Genomic DNA, 17,500 nt, shown 5'->3' with positions numbered 1-17,500 from the left:
AGTAGCCCCACGTTTATTCGAATTCTTGAACTTTATGTTAACCTATTAAGGCCCAAGGTGTTTTTTTTAACATGCATAATACATGCAAGTATTTTTACATTACATCCATGCAAGTATCATCTTTTGATATGATGTAGTTTTAGGGAAAAATGATGTCCATGTATGTGGACTTGTGGTCTGAATTTACATAAAACACTTTTTTTCTGATTTTGTTTATGCATAATTAACATACAATTTTTTTTTTTTTACGTTTTGACTATCAGAGAGTAAAAACATTTTTCTCCATTTTGGACAGTTTAAAATAGTGTTTGCGATATTAAAAATAAAAGGTTTAGCCTATTAAAATCTATTTCCTGATCACATTGTTGTTATCGTACGTGTCAAGGGTTAAAAGTGTGTTCATTTTTATACTTGAATTATTCAGCAATTCCTCCGCGTACCACTAGAAGGAAGCATGCGTACCACTAGTGATATACGTACCACAGTTTGAGAACCACTGGTTTAAATGCATGTCACTGATGAGAAGATGACGGATGTTTACTGTATGATGACTGAAATACCCTTAAACACCCAGCAGGCACAAGACATCAACATGACGTTGTACACTAACGTTGTGGAGACGCTGCATTTTGCTTGGAAATTAAAATCAGGTTGACGTCAGAACCCAACATCAGACCAATGTCAACTTTCATTCAATCATTTTCTTGTCGGCTTAGTCCTTTTATTAATCCGGGGTCGCCACAGCGGAATGAACCACCAACTTTTCCAGCAAGTTTTTACGCAGCGGATGCCCTTCCAGACGCAACCCATCTCTGGGAAACACCCACACACACATTCACACACACACTCATACACTACAGACAATTTAGCCTACCCAATTCACCTGTACCGCATGTGTTTGGACTGTGGGGGAAACCAGAGCACCCGGAGGAAACCCACGCGAAGGCAGGGAGAACATGCAAACTCCACACAGAAACGCCAACTGAGCCGAGGTTCGAACCAACGACCTTCTTGCTGTGGGGCGACAGCACTACCTACTGCGCCACTGCCTCGCCCCCAATGTCAACTTCCAACCTAAAATCTGCCAAATATCCAAGTCTAATGTAATGATGTAACAGCTTGACGTTGTGTGGAGGTTACCACTATGACGTTTATCACACATTGGATTTTAGTTGCCACACCTGATGAATAAATGTCAGTATTTGATGACAATGTGGTTTAAGATGTTGGTTCGTCGTGCAATGTGGTTTCGTAGTGGGTAGCAGGATCACCTCACAGCAAGAAGGTTGCAGGTTTGAGTCCCAGCTGGCTCAGTTGGCGTTTCTGTGTGGAGTTTGCATGTTCTCCCTGCCTTCGTGTGGGTTTCCTCCGGGTGCTCCGGTTTCCCCCACAGTCCAAACACATGCAGTACAGGTGAACTGGGTAGGCTAAATTGTCCGTATGAGTGTGTGTGTGAGAATGTGTGTGTGGATGTTTCCCAGAGATGGGTTGCGGCTGGAAGGGCATCCGCTGCGTAAAAACTTGCTGGATAAGTTGGCGGTTCATTCCGCTGTGGCGACCCCGGATTAATAAAAGGACTAAGCCAACAAGAAAATGAATAAATGAAGTATATTTTCTGTTTGCTTCTTACCTCCTCTACTGTCCTCCAATGCAGCAGCCAAATTTAAACCATTCAAGAATATTTCATTTAATTTGATGCATTTGGCAGCGTCTGATTTTAGAGCCCTTTTTTTGCTTTCTCTGAGCCTTTCATGTTTTACGGTCCACATCTGACAATAAGCTTGTGTTGCACTTACTGTTTGTTTGACATTCTTGCCAGATTTTGATTATGTCCACATAACCTCTGATTGGGTCGGCCCATCTTAAAACCAGCCGAACATCGCTGATTGGGCCAAGTGCTTAACATTTTTTATTATCATCATCATTATCATCGTAATATTCATATTTTGCAAGTGATAAAAGCTGCCTGCATGTAAAAACAATACATATATATTAAAAAAAACAGACTGGCCCACATTTAAAAAATGGTCCGGCCCTTCTGGCATTTGCCAGAATTGCCTTGCCAGATGGCCAATCCGTCCCTGACATGCGCTATAGGGGGACTGGGTATTCCACTGTGGCTAATCCAGATTAATAAAGGGACTAAACCGAAATGAAAATGAATGAAGGAATGATTTTGGTCACTTTCTAACATCAACATCCTAATATTGGACGTCAAAATAACGTTGTCCTTAGATGCTGGCTAGACACCTGAAGCCACGACCTAAATCTAACCTAATATTACCGTCTGATGGCATGGTGTGCCTGCTGGGCAATAACTACATGCACTACAGAATGTTACGTTTACACACATCCACAAATTAGATGTAAACGCATCAGTGTAATACTCACTCCTCACTCCTCGTGAGCACTTTTGAGAGGGCTACTGTTTACTCATACTCTCAGTAATATTCACAGCAGACACTTTTACTCTACTCGCACTCCATTTTCAGGCAAGTAATGGTTCTTTAACCTGAGTATGATTTTTCAGTACTCTGTCCACCACTAATTATAATTAAATAGAAGATAAGGTGGATAACTGCACAACTCTCTATGTTCACTGATTTCCCTTCACACTTAATGTTAAGGTTAAACACAAGCCCATATTCCAGAGCTCTCCTCAGCACATCACCGTTCGCTATTGACTGTGAGATAAGTGTTCTCCTGAACAGTAACCTTGTGTGTTTTAAAGCGGCTGATCAATCAGAGCAAACACAGAGAGTCAGGTGAGGGGATGCTGTCAGAACACACACTCATTGATTCAGCCTCTTTAACCTCGCCAATCAGCCTGATCTAATCAATGATCTGATCACAATAAATCAATCACGTATTATATTCCATATTCACCAGTTATTCACAGGACACACGTGCTGATTGTGAAGGGCCATGGCATATCTGAAAACACACACACACACACACACAGAGAGAGAGAGAACACACACTCAGTTCAAACTCTACACACAGAAATGCAGCATATTTTAATAATCAATGCAGTGAGATTTGCACAATGACCTGCGTCACCACTGATAACAGAGGCACTGATGAAGCGTCTCTAAGAGTGCAATAATGAAATGTGCACATGCTAAATCCTTAAGCAAGCACAATACTGTGATTCAGTGTCTAAGATAACACACATTTCAGAATGCTTTTATAATCATACACATCACATACTGGGTTTACTCTTATTATGAACCTGTATATATGGTAATACTGTGCTTTACTCACATGATCCAGATTCCAGGCAGTGTGAATATCGGCAGGCTGATGGGCACCAGAACCCACAGAGACATTTTCTTCTTGTGAATCATTTTCTGAGTCGAGTCAAACTCCAGAGTGATCCGAACTCATCTTGACTGAGGTAAACACACTGGAGGACTGACTGCAGGACAGTGAAGACCACTGAAGATCTGCTGATGCTCCTCCTCTCTCTCTCTCTCTCACACACACACACACACACACACACACACACACACACACGCACATGCAAAACTCATTCATTCATTTTCTTGTCGACTTAGTCCCTTTATTAATCTGCACAGTGGAATGAACCACCAACTTATCCAGCATATGTTTTTACACAGCGGATGCCCTTTCAGCTGCAACCCATTTCTGGGAAACATCCACACACACTCATTCACACTCATACACTACTGACTAATTAAGCCTACCCAATTATAGCGCATGTGTTTGGACTGTGGGGGAAACCGGAGCACCCAGAGGAAACCCATGTCAACACGGGGAGAACATGCAGACTCCACACAGAAACACCAACTGACCCAGCCGAGACTTAAACCAGTGACCTTCTTGCTGTGAGGCCACAGCACTACCTACTGCGCCACTACGTCGCTTTTACAAACAAACACACACAAAGACACACACACAAACACACACACACAAACACACAAACACACACACGCAGACACACGGACAGACACTTTTGCAAACAAACACACAAGCAAAAACTCTTTCATAAATGCACAATTTTTCACACACACACACAAAACTTTTACAAACAAGCACACACACACACACACACACACACACACACACACACATGGACACAGACATACACAAATTTTACAATTTGCAAACAAAAACTCTCTCACACATGTACACACACACACACACCCACACACACACAAAATTTCACAAACACACACACAAACATTCACAAACACACACTTTTACATACAAAAACAAAACCCTCTCTCTCTCTCTCTCTCACACACACACACACACACACACACACTATCAAACAAATACAAAATATACAAATACAAACTTTCATACATGCACAAACACACACACACACACACACACACACACACACACACACACACACACACACACACTCACATGCAGAAACACATACAAAAAAACTTAAACAAAACACACTCACACATATATATACACACACAAACACACAAGAAAAAAAACTCTTGAAGACAATCAAGCACTCACAAACACACACAAAAAAATTTCACACGCACGCACACACACTCATGAGCTCGTCATCTGTTTAGCCATCAGTGTCCAGCAGGAGGCAGCAGATTCCCATCATTCACTTCATACAGACGAGCACAATACTGCACCTCTCTCTCTCTCTCCCGCTCTCTCTCTCCCGCTCTCTCTCTCCCGCTCTCTCTCTCCCGCTCTCTCCCGCTCTCTCTCTCCCGCTCTCTCTCTCTCTCCCGCTCTCTCTCTCTCTCTCTCTCCCGCTCTCTCTCTCTCTCTCTTTATAAATATGAATATCTGCAGTTAGCAGGGTTTAGTAGCTGTTTGTAAGCAGGTTAAGATTCATTCACTGAAGAATCTTTATTCTGCTTCTGCTCTGAATCAGCAGCACTCCTTTTCTGATGTCAGTTTAACGATTGGCTGAAATATGCCATCCAACCAATGCTGAAGGAGCGCAATAATAAACCCCGCCCCCTACTCAATATTCAGTTTCAGGTAGAAATACACTGAAATAAACCTCTGCAGCAGCTCCCGCTTCACACCTGTTTTAACAAATCAACTATTTGCGACCGGTTATGACAGCTTTCATTCTTTTTATATGAAGTGGCCCAACATTAACTTTGCAGAAGAATCACCTCTGAGGATGACTACCACAAATAACAGGACATAAGCCTTTCCCTTTGCATGCAGTGCATAACCCGAGATACATATTTGTGTGCATGAGACACGCCAGATCTTCCCACCCATCTGTCCTTGTAAAGTCTTGACGGCACACACACATCAATACAGCAGCAGTTTGTGTGACACTGTATAACTCTAATGTATATTTTTACAGAGGTTTGCGTGGGGATAGATGGTAAAAAATACTATTTATTGGGTAGTTTAATAGGCGGTTCATTCCGCTGTGGCAACCCCAGATTAATAAAAGGACTAAGCCGAAAAAAATTAATGAATGAATGAATGAATGAAAGGGCAATATAATATATACCATAAATACTGCTCAACACAGCTACTGTTTTACATTGATGGTTGGGTTTAGGGTTGGCTAGACATTAATAAAAGACAATAATTGAGAAATTTAATTAACATAATGAATTCTTGTTAACTTTCTGACTGCAACGTATCTGACAACATCCATCTGTGGCTGGAAGGAACACTACAGAAATGTTTCAAGGGGACCCTAAAACATGACGGACCCCTCTGGGATTTGTTTATTGTGCTCTGACTATTGCTCAGTGCAATTGTATGTGATGGGTTTATTTTGTTTATTTTAGCATCCTAATTACACCATTCCCTTGTCTTTTGTATATTCATTAATTCATTCACTTTCCAACACAACCTAAGATCAACCAAATATTCACATCGTTATTTGACGTCAAAATAACATTGTCCTTAGACGCTGGCTAGTCATTGAATTTTCATCATGACCTAGATTCATTCTTTTTTTTTCATTCATTCATTTTCTTGTCGGCTTAGTCCCTTTATTAATCCGGGTTCGCCACAGCGGAATGAACCGCCAACTTATCCAGCAAGTTTTTACGCAGCGGATGCCCTTCCAGCCGCAACCCATCTCTGGGAAACATCCACACACACTCCCATACACTACGGACAATTTAGCCTACCTAATTCACCTGTACTGCTTGTGTTTGGACTGTGGGGGAAACTAGAGCACCCGGAGGAAACCCACACGAAGGCAGGGAGAACATGCAAACTCCACACAGAAACGCCAACTGAGCCGAGGTTCGAACCAGCGACCTTCTTGCTGTGAGGCCACAGCACTACCTACTGCCTCACCCCATGATTTTTTTTTTTTTTGGCTTTTATTAATCCGGGGTCGCCACAGCGGAATGAACCGCCAACTTATCAGCACGTTTTTACGCAGGGGATGTCCTTACAGCCGCAACCCATCTCTGAAAAAGCCAGGACCTAAATCTAACCTAATATTATCGTCTTATGACGTTGTGTGCCTGCTGGGTATATTACCATACTACTCATTCATTCTCGATTGTCAGTCTTGGTAAAGTTCTATAATAAGAGTAGATCTTGAAATATGAAGCATATAACGTGATAGCACCACAAGAAGAATTACTATCAATTTTATTACAAAGAATCCTAACATTGGAGATGGCAGAACGAGTGTGTGTGTGTGTGTGTGTGTGTGTGTGTGTGTGTGTGTGTGTGTGTTGTCCATCAGGTGTTTCAGCATTACTGTCTCTATGAAAAGAAAATCACATAGCTGACAGTTAACCAGATAAACCCTAACCAGAAAGACCAGCTATACACACACCAAGCTCTGTCTTATCAAACTTTAAAGTGTCTCTCTCTCTCACACACACACACACACACACACACACACACACACACACACACACACACACACACACTTGCCACGCTTAAATCCCATTGTTATTTTAGGTGTCGTGGACTGAAAAGTTTGGCATTCCCTGCTTTAATGCAGGCATCTGAACAAATACGCACTCAAAAATGACTTATTTAAAATGCATTTAATTTGCAACTTAATATGTTCAATCCACTTACATGTGTAAAACTGATGAAGATAATTTAATGGGTTTGTATCGGAACATCATGAAGAAACTGTGTGAAACTTGCATTTTTCCAGTGTGTGAGCATGAACAAATAAGAGGGCAGTGTCTTCTCTCAGTCTCTCTTGTGTCTCCTCTGCTGTCCTCCGTCTGAGCGTCTGATGTAGGACTGGTAGAAGAAGGCACAGAAGAGCAGCAGGTAGCTGAAGTACATGGCGGATCCGAAGACGATGTTGTTGTCGGTGGATTTGCAGTGTTGCTCGTGTTTCCAGCTGTAGACGAGACCCAGGACGGTCAGACCGGCTGCCATCTGCGAGATCTGCAGGACGGTGATGAGCATGGCGAAGGCTCTGGGCACGCGCATGCCGGCTGCTTTGGCTGTGTAGTAGGAGTACATGAACGCGTGGTTGGTGAAGTTCATGCTCATGAACCAGCCGCCGCCGGCCACGTGGTCCTTATATGAGAACCAGGAGTACAGCAGGACCGTGATGTGATGATACCAGTGCAGGAAGATCAGGCGCTGCTTACGCAACACCACAAACACCGTGTCACCTGCAGGAGAGAGAAAAACTGTAAGTTAAAGTCATCTAAAGTTCATACTAGAGTGATTTTAAAGCATACTGAGTGAAGTACTTGAAATGATCTGCTGTGGTGATTCTACAGTTGCTATGGTAACATATCAACTATAGTAATTGATCTGTTGTGATGATTCTACAGTTGCTATGGTAACATCAGCTATAGTAATTGATCTTTTGCAGGGATTCTGTAATTGCTATGGTAACACAACAATTACTGTAACTGATCTGTTGTGATTCTACAGTTGCTATGGTAACACAACAATTACTGTAACTGATCTGTTGTGGTGATTCTACAGTTGCTATGGTAACACAACAATTACTGTAACTGATCTGTTGTGGTGATTCTACAGTTGCTATGGTTACACAACAATTACTGTAACTGATCTGTTGTGGTGATTCTACAGTTGCTATGGTTACACAACAATTACTGTAACTGATCTGTTGTGGTGATTCTACAGTTGCTATGGTAACACAACAATTACTGTAACTGATCTGTTGTGGTGATTCTTCAGTTGCTATGGTAACACATCAACTACAGTAATTGATCTGTGGTGGTGATTTTACAGTTGCTATGGTAACACATCAACTACAGTAATTGATCTGTGGTGGTGATTTTACAGTTGCTATGGTAACACAACACTTATAGTTATTGATCTGTTGTGGTGTTTTTCTAGTTGCTATGGCAACACAACAATTACTGTAATTCATCTGTTGTTGTGATTCTACAGTTGCTATGGTAACACAACAACCAATACTGTGCTTTTCTACAACTTCTGGGTGTTTACTGTAGTAAATATTAAGTATACTACAGTATTATCACAGTTTATTGGTTTACTATAGTTTATACTACAGTATGTGGAGCATTTATTAACAAGGAGTTGTAAGTACTACAACATATACAGTATAATAAACTTTACCATAGTGTAAAAGCACCTATGCATTTTAGTAAATATGCTATTTACCAAAATTACTCTAGTTTTTTAATGTGGGAAGGCTTTTTTAGTGACACTGAGATGCTAGAGGATTATTATTATAGTTTAATCATTTAGATTGAGTGCAGTATTGACTAGAAAATTAAGTAGAAGATAGAAATTAAACTATTTTAATTTGTTTATTTTGATAAGATCACTTAATATTATCTGTGCTAATTATCACACATTTAGATTTTTACATTTCGCAGATGCTTTTCAGTGCACCAAGTTACAAATGCACATCTGATCCGTTTGCCTGGTATGTTATCATGTCTGCAATCTTTAAACGGGTGTCATGAGAATGCAAACAGGGAACCAGATAAAGACACTGGAGAGACTTGAGACGCAGCTATTTACTGAACAGAGCCACACCACACCACAACATTATTATAAAACATGTCAAATGAGTGAATGAAGCAGATGTACAGTACAATAAAAAGATATTAAACACGTTTTTTAATCATGATACTTTTAACAACTGATTTATTTTCTCTTTGTCATGAAAATACTTTCTTAAGGGAGCTAAAATAAATTCAACTTTTCCCACAATAAAAAAATTATTATAAGAAAATACTGTAAATGTTTCCTTGCTCTGTTGCTCTCACTTGGGAAACATAACGAAAACAGTCTGCCGAAACACTGTGATTGGCATTCTCCCTTTGTACGTGCCATCAGAGGGGAAAAGCCCCGCCCACTAGTCTCCATCTCATTAGCATGTCCAGCAGCCCTGAGTGAGAAGCAGCCATTAGCCATTAGAGTGTTTGAGCTGCTGAAGATGATGTCAGCATAGACTAAGAGCATTATAGATGTGGAGTTTTAGATGAACAGCGACCGGAGCCACATAGACTGACAGAAGCATCAACACACACTCACACTGAAGCACACATGCACAACACTGACAACACACACACTGCTGTTTTACATCTGTCACTATACTGATGCACTGTATAGCTCGTCTGTATCTCCACCCTCTTCTGAATCTCATTTGCATTTAAAGCGACAGTCACCAAACACCACAATTAGGATCAATGACGGAAAAGAATCAGTTTCAGAGAGGTGGCGAACATTATCTGTGTGCTATTCTCAGCTCAAACACACACAGTTGCACAGTTTAGCTCCAACTCTAATCAAACACACCTGCTTATAGATTTCTAGTGATCTTAAATACACAAATTAGCATGTCCAGGTGTGTTTGATTAGTGTTGGAGCTCAACTATGCAGGACACCGGCCCTCCAGGACCGAGTTTGCCCACCCCTGCTTTAAAGACATCACAGAGCTATTTCACAGCTTGTAAAAAGGGCAGAATATGTCAACTTTAAGTAAGATAGTCCAATGATAAGTAAGGGAACAGATCATGTGTATATTGATTAGTATTGAGTGTTTTATTACCGAGCTCCGGTGCTTTACTGATCGCGAAAGCGAACGCCCAGAACTTGCTGACCGGAGCGCTGTAGAAGTCAGTATCACACACCGACTGCCGGAACCCCTCTGAACACACCACATTGAACATGTACCAGCCGGTCCGCAGCGTGCCCACAATACTGAAACACACACAATGTGATGCTTGAGCTGAACAACAGTAAATAAGACAGACTGTACCTCTTAGCATCACTCAAGAATGCAGGATCATCTGCTGTCATTGCTTTACAGTCAATTAATGTGATTATAATGGAAGTCAAAAACAGCAGCAACATCACCAAAGGGGAGTCAAACTGTACTGAGTTTTATTAAATTTCAAAGTATTTTCCCATAAATAAGATTCGTCAGCAAAAATCATCACTTTTGCTGAAACACTGAGAAAGATGAGGCCAAATTAAGACTCAAAATTAGCGTAGAGTGCATCAAAACATCCCAAAATGATAGTAATTGTGAGTAATATGTCTGATCTGTGAGATGTACGTGTGTATTTATTAGATGTTTCACCTGAATACAGCGAGACTCATTGACCAGAGCACCAGCGGTGCCCGCAGGTCCAGTTTCTGTCTGTCCTTCATAAACATGTGGCCCAGAAATATGAGCACCGCATACGTGCCTGACAGGACAAACGAGTATCCCCTGAAACACAGCAATAACATCAGTCACTTTAGGATCCTGTGGGGGATTACAAAGTGCATTACATAAATGTAAAATATAGAACAAAATACATGTGCTAAATGAATATCTGCTGAAATGCAATCATAATATACTCTTGGGCGCTGTGTACTTTAATGTAAATACAAAATATATATATAAATAATAATGAAATAAATGTATAAAAAATGGAATAAAAGAAAAATAAATAAGCAAACAAATAAATAAATAATTATTTAATTAATGAAGGAATGAATTAATTTATGGATTTGATAATTCAAAGTGCCTTCAAATAAAATAAAATAAATAAATAAATAAATAAATAAGGTAATTCAAAGTGCCTTAATAAAATAAATAAAATTAAATAAATGTAAAACATTAAACAAAATAAATGTGACAAAACAAATATAAGTTGAAACACAATCATAATTTACTCTTGGACCCTGTGTGCTTTAAAGTATTTGCAAAATATGTATAAATAATAATCAAATACATTTATAAAAATTTGAATAAAAGTCAAATAAATAAACAAATTAATTAATTAATTAAGGAATGAATGAATTTATGGATTTGATCATTCAAAGTGCCTTCAAATAAAATAAAATAAAGGAAAATAAAATAAATAAATAAATGAGGCAATTCAAAGTACCTTAATTAAATAAATAAAATTATCTAAATGTAAAATATAAAACAAAATAAATGTACCAAACAAATATCTGCTGAAACGCAATCCTATTTTACTCTTGGGCCTTGCATACTTTAAGGTAAATGCAAAATATGTATAAATAATAATAAAATTAATTAATTTAAAAATAGAATAAATGTTAAATGAATAAACAAATAAATAAATGATTAATTTATATTCATTTATGAGTTAATGAATTTAATAATTCAAAGTGCCTTAAAATAAAATAAAAAATATAATAAAATTAATAAAATAATAAAATAAATAAATAAATAAATGTGGTAATTTGTGGTAATAAACAAATTCAATAATTAATTAATGAAGGAATTAATGAATTTATAGAGCTGATAAATCAAAGTGCCTTCAAATAAAATAAAGCAAAATAAAATAAACAAATAAATAACTGAGGTAATTTTAAATGCCTTAATAAAATAAATAAAATTAAATAAATGTCAAATATATAATAAATAATATAAATAAATTATTAAAAATGGAATAAAGGAAAAAGAAATAAACAAAATAAAAAAATGTCGTAATTTAAAGTGCCTTAAATTTCTTCATAAAATTTAATAAAAATAAATAAAATTCTATAGTTAATTAATTTATTTAAAATAAAGTTAATGAAAAAGCTGAAGTTCACCTAAATGCATAACATCTCTGTCCTAATCTGAACCTGTAAATAAATATTTTGATGTCACAATCGTCCGAGAGGTCTAAGGTGAGCAAACGTCTGTCGTCCTTCACGTGAACCTGATCTAATCACACACATCCATCGATCAATTACAGGATCATAAACCTACATTAGCATCATCTGATGGTTTCATAAGGCCATGTTCACACAGCACATGCAGTCAGGTGCATCCGGTCTGTAGTGTTTGTTAATGCCGTATTGGGATATTCATGCATAAAGGTCAAAGGTCAGGATTTTATTGCTTCACTTTAATGAGAAGGGAGTGTTTATAGCAAATAACCCACACTACAAACCGCCTTAAAGAGACAGCTCACATGAAAATCCACTCACATACGAGTGAATTCATGAATTACTTTCTCCTGTTGAACACAAAACATGAATATACTGAAGAATACAGGAATATATTAGTAATATTAAAGGATTCATCACAACTAATCACATCCAAAATAAAAGTGTGTATTCACATCGTATATATAAATAAGCACTGTGCATATAAATATTGACAGCACATGTATAAACAGAAAACATACTATGGAACTATGTTTAAATTGCATTTGCATCAATCTTTTAATTGTTTTATTGTTTGTTCATCAAAAGAAAGAAGCTCAAGCAGGTTTGTAACAAGCGGAAGATCAAATAATGACAGAATTAAAACTTCTGGATGAACTCAATGAATTAAAAAAAATGCTTAACTTATTTATGTGTTTTTGTCTTATTTTAGTCCAAATATGTATTTATTATCAAACCAAGAAGCATTTTATAGACAGGTTCAATATGTTGTTTTGTTTTCAGAATTAATGAGTCAAAAATAAATTAGTTTAATTAATAAATAAATAATATTATTTTACACACCCTTGCTTTTAATGAAAAACTCCTTTAATTTTAGCTTTTTTATTTATATATTAGCTATATACTAACTATATATACTAAATGTTTTAACTTGTCCAAAAAAATGCTTCTTGATGTATGAATCTTTAGATGTTTGGACTAGAAACACGACACAAACTCCTTTTCCTGTTTAAATAATGTTATTTTACTCACAACATTGACAGATTATTTTGCTTGTTTTAATGAAAAACTCCCTTAATTTAAATTTTTTTTATTTTTAAAACCTGACAATATTTTTAATTGTGAAGAAAATGCATCTTGATTTAAGGATGTTTAGATATTTGGATTAGAAACAAAACAAAATCTGTCCCTGACTTTATGGTTTACGTGATACTATACACATATTTACCACATATATAGCACAATACCCATTTAAAACATATAATGATGAGCGGTATACTGTCTTCCCTACTGCATGTGACATTATAAGTAAAAGGTTTTGTCTTTTCTTTTGAGTAAAAACATAATTTATTAAAAATGGAAAAATAACATATACATAAGATTTAAAAAAAAACTAAATTAAATAAGATAAAGATTAATTTTAAATTTTAATTAATTAAAAATGCAATAAAAAAACACTGTGAAAAAAAAGAGTAATTCAATATTGATTGAGTGTAATATGCATTAAAATATAGTAATAAAAGCTTGCAATTTAAAATAATCTGCCAATGGGGTAAGCAAATTAACCTTGTTTTCCTTTATAAATAATATTGCTACTCATCACATTGGCAGTATTTTTTGCTTCTTTTAATGGAAAACTCTCTTGATTTTAACTTTTTCATTTCTAAAACAGGACAATATTTTAACTTGTTTAGAAAATGCTTCTTGATTTATATATATTTTTAATAATTGCACTAGAAACAAGACAAAAACTCTAAGTAAAAACGCAGTGCTGTCCCTGACTTTGACTCTATTTTCACAACATATAAAGTTCAAATTCCCATTTAAAACATATAATAATGAGCATTACTGTCTTATGTACTGCACCTGACATTATAAGTCTAAAGATTCGCCTATTCTAAAGATTTTTGGGGGTAAAAAGTAATTTATTACGATCTTAAGCCTTTCTTACTCCTTTAAAAAATAAATAAGATTAAGATTAATAAAAAATTGTATTTAATTAAAAATGCAATAAACCTTGTTTACCTTTTTAAATAATATTATTTTCTTCACCACACTGGCAGATTATTTTGCTAGTTTTAATCAAAGACTCCCTTAATTTGAATTTATTAATTCTAAAACATGACAATATTTTTAATTGTCAAGAAAATGCATCTTGATTTAAGAATGTTTAGATATTTGGATTAGAAACAAGACAAAATCAAATAAAATTAAGTAAAAAATGTAGTTTTTGCAGTGCAGTCCCTGACTTTATGATTCAAGTGTTAGACATATTTACCACATATATATCACAATACCCATTTAAAACATATGATGATGAGAGTTATTCTGACTTACATACCACACATGACATTATAAATAAAATGTTTAATCTTTTCTAACAAATTAAACTAGTTTTCTTTTTTAAATAATGTTATTTTACTCACCACATTGGCAGATTATTTTGCTTTCTTTAATGAAAAATTCAGTTAATTTAAACTTTTTTTATTTCTGAAAACAATACATTATTTTTTACTTGTCTAAATGCTTTTTGATTTACGAATCTTTTGATATTTGGACTAGAATCAAGACAAAAACTCTATAGTGAAATGTATTCAAGTGCTACACATTTTTACGACATATAAAGCACAATACCAATTTAAAACATAACGATGAGCGTTATTCTGTCTTACGTGACATTATAAGTCAAAATATGAGTCCTTTCTAATGATATTTTAAGGTAAATAATCATTTATTACAATCTTAAGCCTATCTTACTACTTAAAAAATGGAAAAATAACATATACATAGAATTTTTTAACAAAATTAAAAAAGATTAAGATTAATAAAAATAAATATGATTTAAAAAGAAAATTAAAATGCTATTTTATTAAACAAATAAAAACACTGTTACAAAAAAAAAAGAGTAATTCAGCATTGATTGAGTGGGATTTGCGTTAAAATATATAAAAAAAACTTGCAATGTAAAATTATCTGCCAATGAGACAAGCAAATGGAACTAGTTTTCTTTTAAATTTAAATAATATTATTTTACTCACCACATTGGCAGACTTTTTTGCTTAATTTTAACTTTTTATTTATAAATATTACCTATATACTAAATATATATACTAAATATTTTAACTTGTCCACAAAATGCTTCTTGATTTATGAATTTTTAGATATTTGGTCTAGAACTAAAAGTACAAAAGGTATGATTTGCAGTGCTGTCCCTGACTTTATGATTTAAGTGTTACTATACACATATTTTGCGACATATACAATACCCATTTAAAACATATAATGACGAGTGTTATACTGTCTTATGTACTGCACATGACATTATAAGTGTAAAGATTTGTCTATTCTAATGAATTTCTGAGGTATAAAGTAATTTATAACAATCATAAGTCTATCCTAAGCCTTAACCCTTTAACTCCTCATGTCGCTAGTTAACACACCGAGTGCATTTTATTTCAACACATCCCATCCTTTCTAAAATATCAACCTCTACCAAATGGCTAATATGTCAGTTTATGGTAAATACCAGAATTAATACATATGAACAATCTTAGAATATATAGTGTAACACCAATTTATTTAAAAACATAATCAAAATAAGACATTTTTAAATAATAAACCCTCTTTATTTTTTAAGTATGATATTAAATATTTCAGATTCTCATTATATTTGTTTTGTTGTTGTTGTTGTTGTTTTACATTAAATTAATATCAAGTGTAGTAGTGCAACAGGATCATATTTGTTTGATTTATTTGTAAACCAACAATGATCTTTAAATGACAGGCAATATGTCAACCATTAGGTAGAGCATGCAGGCAGTTAAAGAGTTAAAAAACGGAACAACTACATATAGATTCCCATTGCTTTCTTAATAAAGTAACACATTAAGTAACTTAAAACAATATATTAAGATTGTGATATATTAATTTCCTAACATTTCCAGACTATCTGCATGCTTTATTGACAAGAATGAGCACGTTCAGTCCCGTACATAATTATATAACAAAAGTATTTTGCATGCTCTAACAAGCAGGAGAAAATAGAGACAGGAAAATAAAGAAAATAAATAAAAACGTTTGCAGACTCGAATCGGAGTTCAAAAGAATCAGTGAATCATTTCCTGAAACTCGACTCACCAGTTCTGCTGGAACCACAGGAGCGCGCCGCGGTCATCAAACTGCCGCTCAAAGGCGAAGGCGGACAGGGAACCGTTCATAATCACCGGGAATAAATAAAGAAGTGAAATAAAAGACGATCAGATGAAGTGTTTCTGACAGAAGAAGACCGATGAAGAGAAACTCCTGCTCAACTATCAGATGCAGAGGAGGGAGGAGTCACAGCGCAGAGCCGGTCAATCAGCGGCAGAGGGAGGAGTCACAGCGCAGCGCCGGCTAATAAGAATCAAGAGCTCTGAGGGCGGGTGCATTACTTTCCCCCATTAGCTGATTAATATTCATGATCACATGTTTAATTAACATTCATGAGCAAAGGTTTTGAGATTTTATTTCAGAGGCATTAGGAAAGCGTACAACCATGAAGCATTAAGTGAAAGCACTTATCCCTGGCAACTGTTTATACCTATATGAGGATGCATACTGCCCGCATTAAATTAAACTAATGTTTTTAGATGTTAGTTTCAGTATGTTAGCTTTAAGTATTTTTTATAAGCTAGTGTGCTCCAAAACAATAACCATATTCACATTTAGAAGATATAAAACTGATATAAACGCCCAAAAGTTCGCAGTTTGTCACTTCTGCTGTTGTTGTTAGAAAGGATACAGCTGTGGTTGGAAGATAACAATAATTATTTGAATTATTTATAATATAATTAAATATATTAGCTATTAATTGTGTTTTATTAACATATACCCCTAACCCAATCCTAAAGCCAACCCTCACAGACACAGTAAATTTAACAAATTCAACATGTTTCATATTAGTTGCAATTAATTATTGTTTACAGTGCCACAAAAGTCCTCCTAAATTAATGTGAGTATCCAAAGCTGTATCCCATCTACAATTTACACCTAAATGGATCAGTGATATATTTGACGTCACCTCATACTTCAGTTTCACATCAGGTGTATTGACCAATCAAATGATCTCTAGTGTCTGACATGCCACGCCTCCTTTTCATTTGCTTTTGATGCACTTGAGCTCAAACACTCTCACTGGCAGACCTGTGAGAAAGCACAGCACGCTATTGGCTGTTTTGTATAAAGGGGAGGGGCTACTGTATATCAAAGCCTGTCTTCATGAGAGTTAATCAAATAATTTAAATAATTCATTTTATTTCTACGCTCTTCACAGGATCTTTTATATACTCTTTTTCATTTTTATGGATATATTCAAAAATGTAATATGTTTGTTATAAATTGGGACATTAAGTTGCAGTGTTGGGTAAAAAATATTATATTGCATTAATACAGAAAGAAAAGAAAAGAGTGTGCAATTTTG

At 35.7% G+C, this 17,500-nt stretch overlaps 2 protein-coding genes across 2 annotated transcripts in view; both read right to left on the bottom strand.

Annotated features, from left to right (window-relative positions):
• zgc:86738 overlaps positions 1–3,416 on the bottom strand; it is a 10,654-nt gene extending 7,238 nt beyond the window's left edge. Inside the window, 2 exon segments of the mRNA NM_001002141.1 lie at positions 2,887–2,934; positions 3,265–3,416. Coding sequence (NP_001002141.1) covers positions 2,887–2,934; positions 3,265–3,329 — 113 coding nt within the window. The 5' untranslated portion in view covers positions 3,330–3,416.
• A 3,565-nt stretch (positions 3,417–6,981) lies between these two features.
• zgc:92749 lies at positions 6,982–16,287 on the bottom strand. Its single transcript, NM_001002570.1, is given in 4 exon segments — positions 6,982–7,589; positions 9,977–10,128; positions 10,511–10,642; positions 16,180–16,287. Coding segments are annotated over 4 exon segments (801 nt in total). The 5' UTR covers positions 16,260–16,287; the 3' UTR covers positions 6,982–7,152.
• Between the last annotated feature and the right edge of the window lie 1,213 nt (positions 16,288–17,500).

Source organism: Danio rerio, chromosome 12 (genome assembly GCF_049306965.1).
Source record: "Danio rerio strain Tuebingen ecotype United States chromosome 12, GRCz12tu, whole genome shotgun sequence".
Taxonomy (NCBI): domain Eukaryota; kingdom Metazoa; phylum Chordata; class Actinopteri; order Cypriniformes; family Danionidae; genus Danio; species Danio rerio.
Note: the sequence above shows the minus strand (reverse complement) of the source record. Positions and strands in the feature narration are given on the sequence as shown.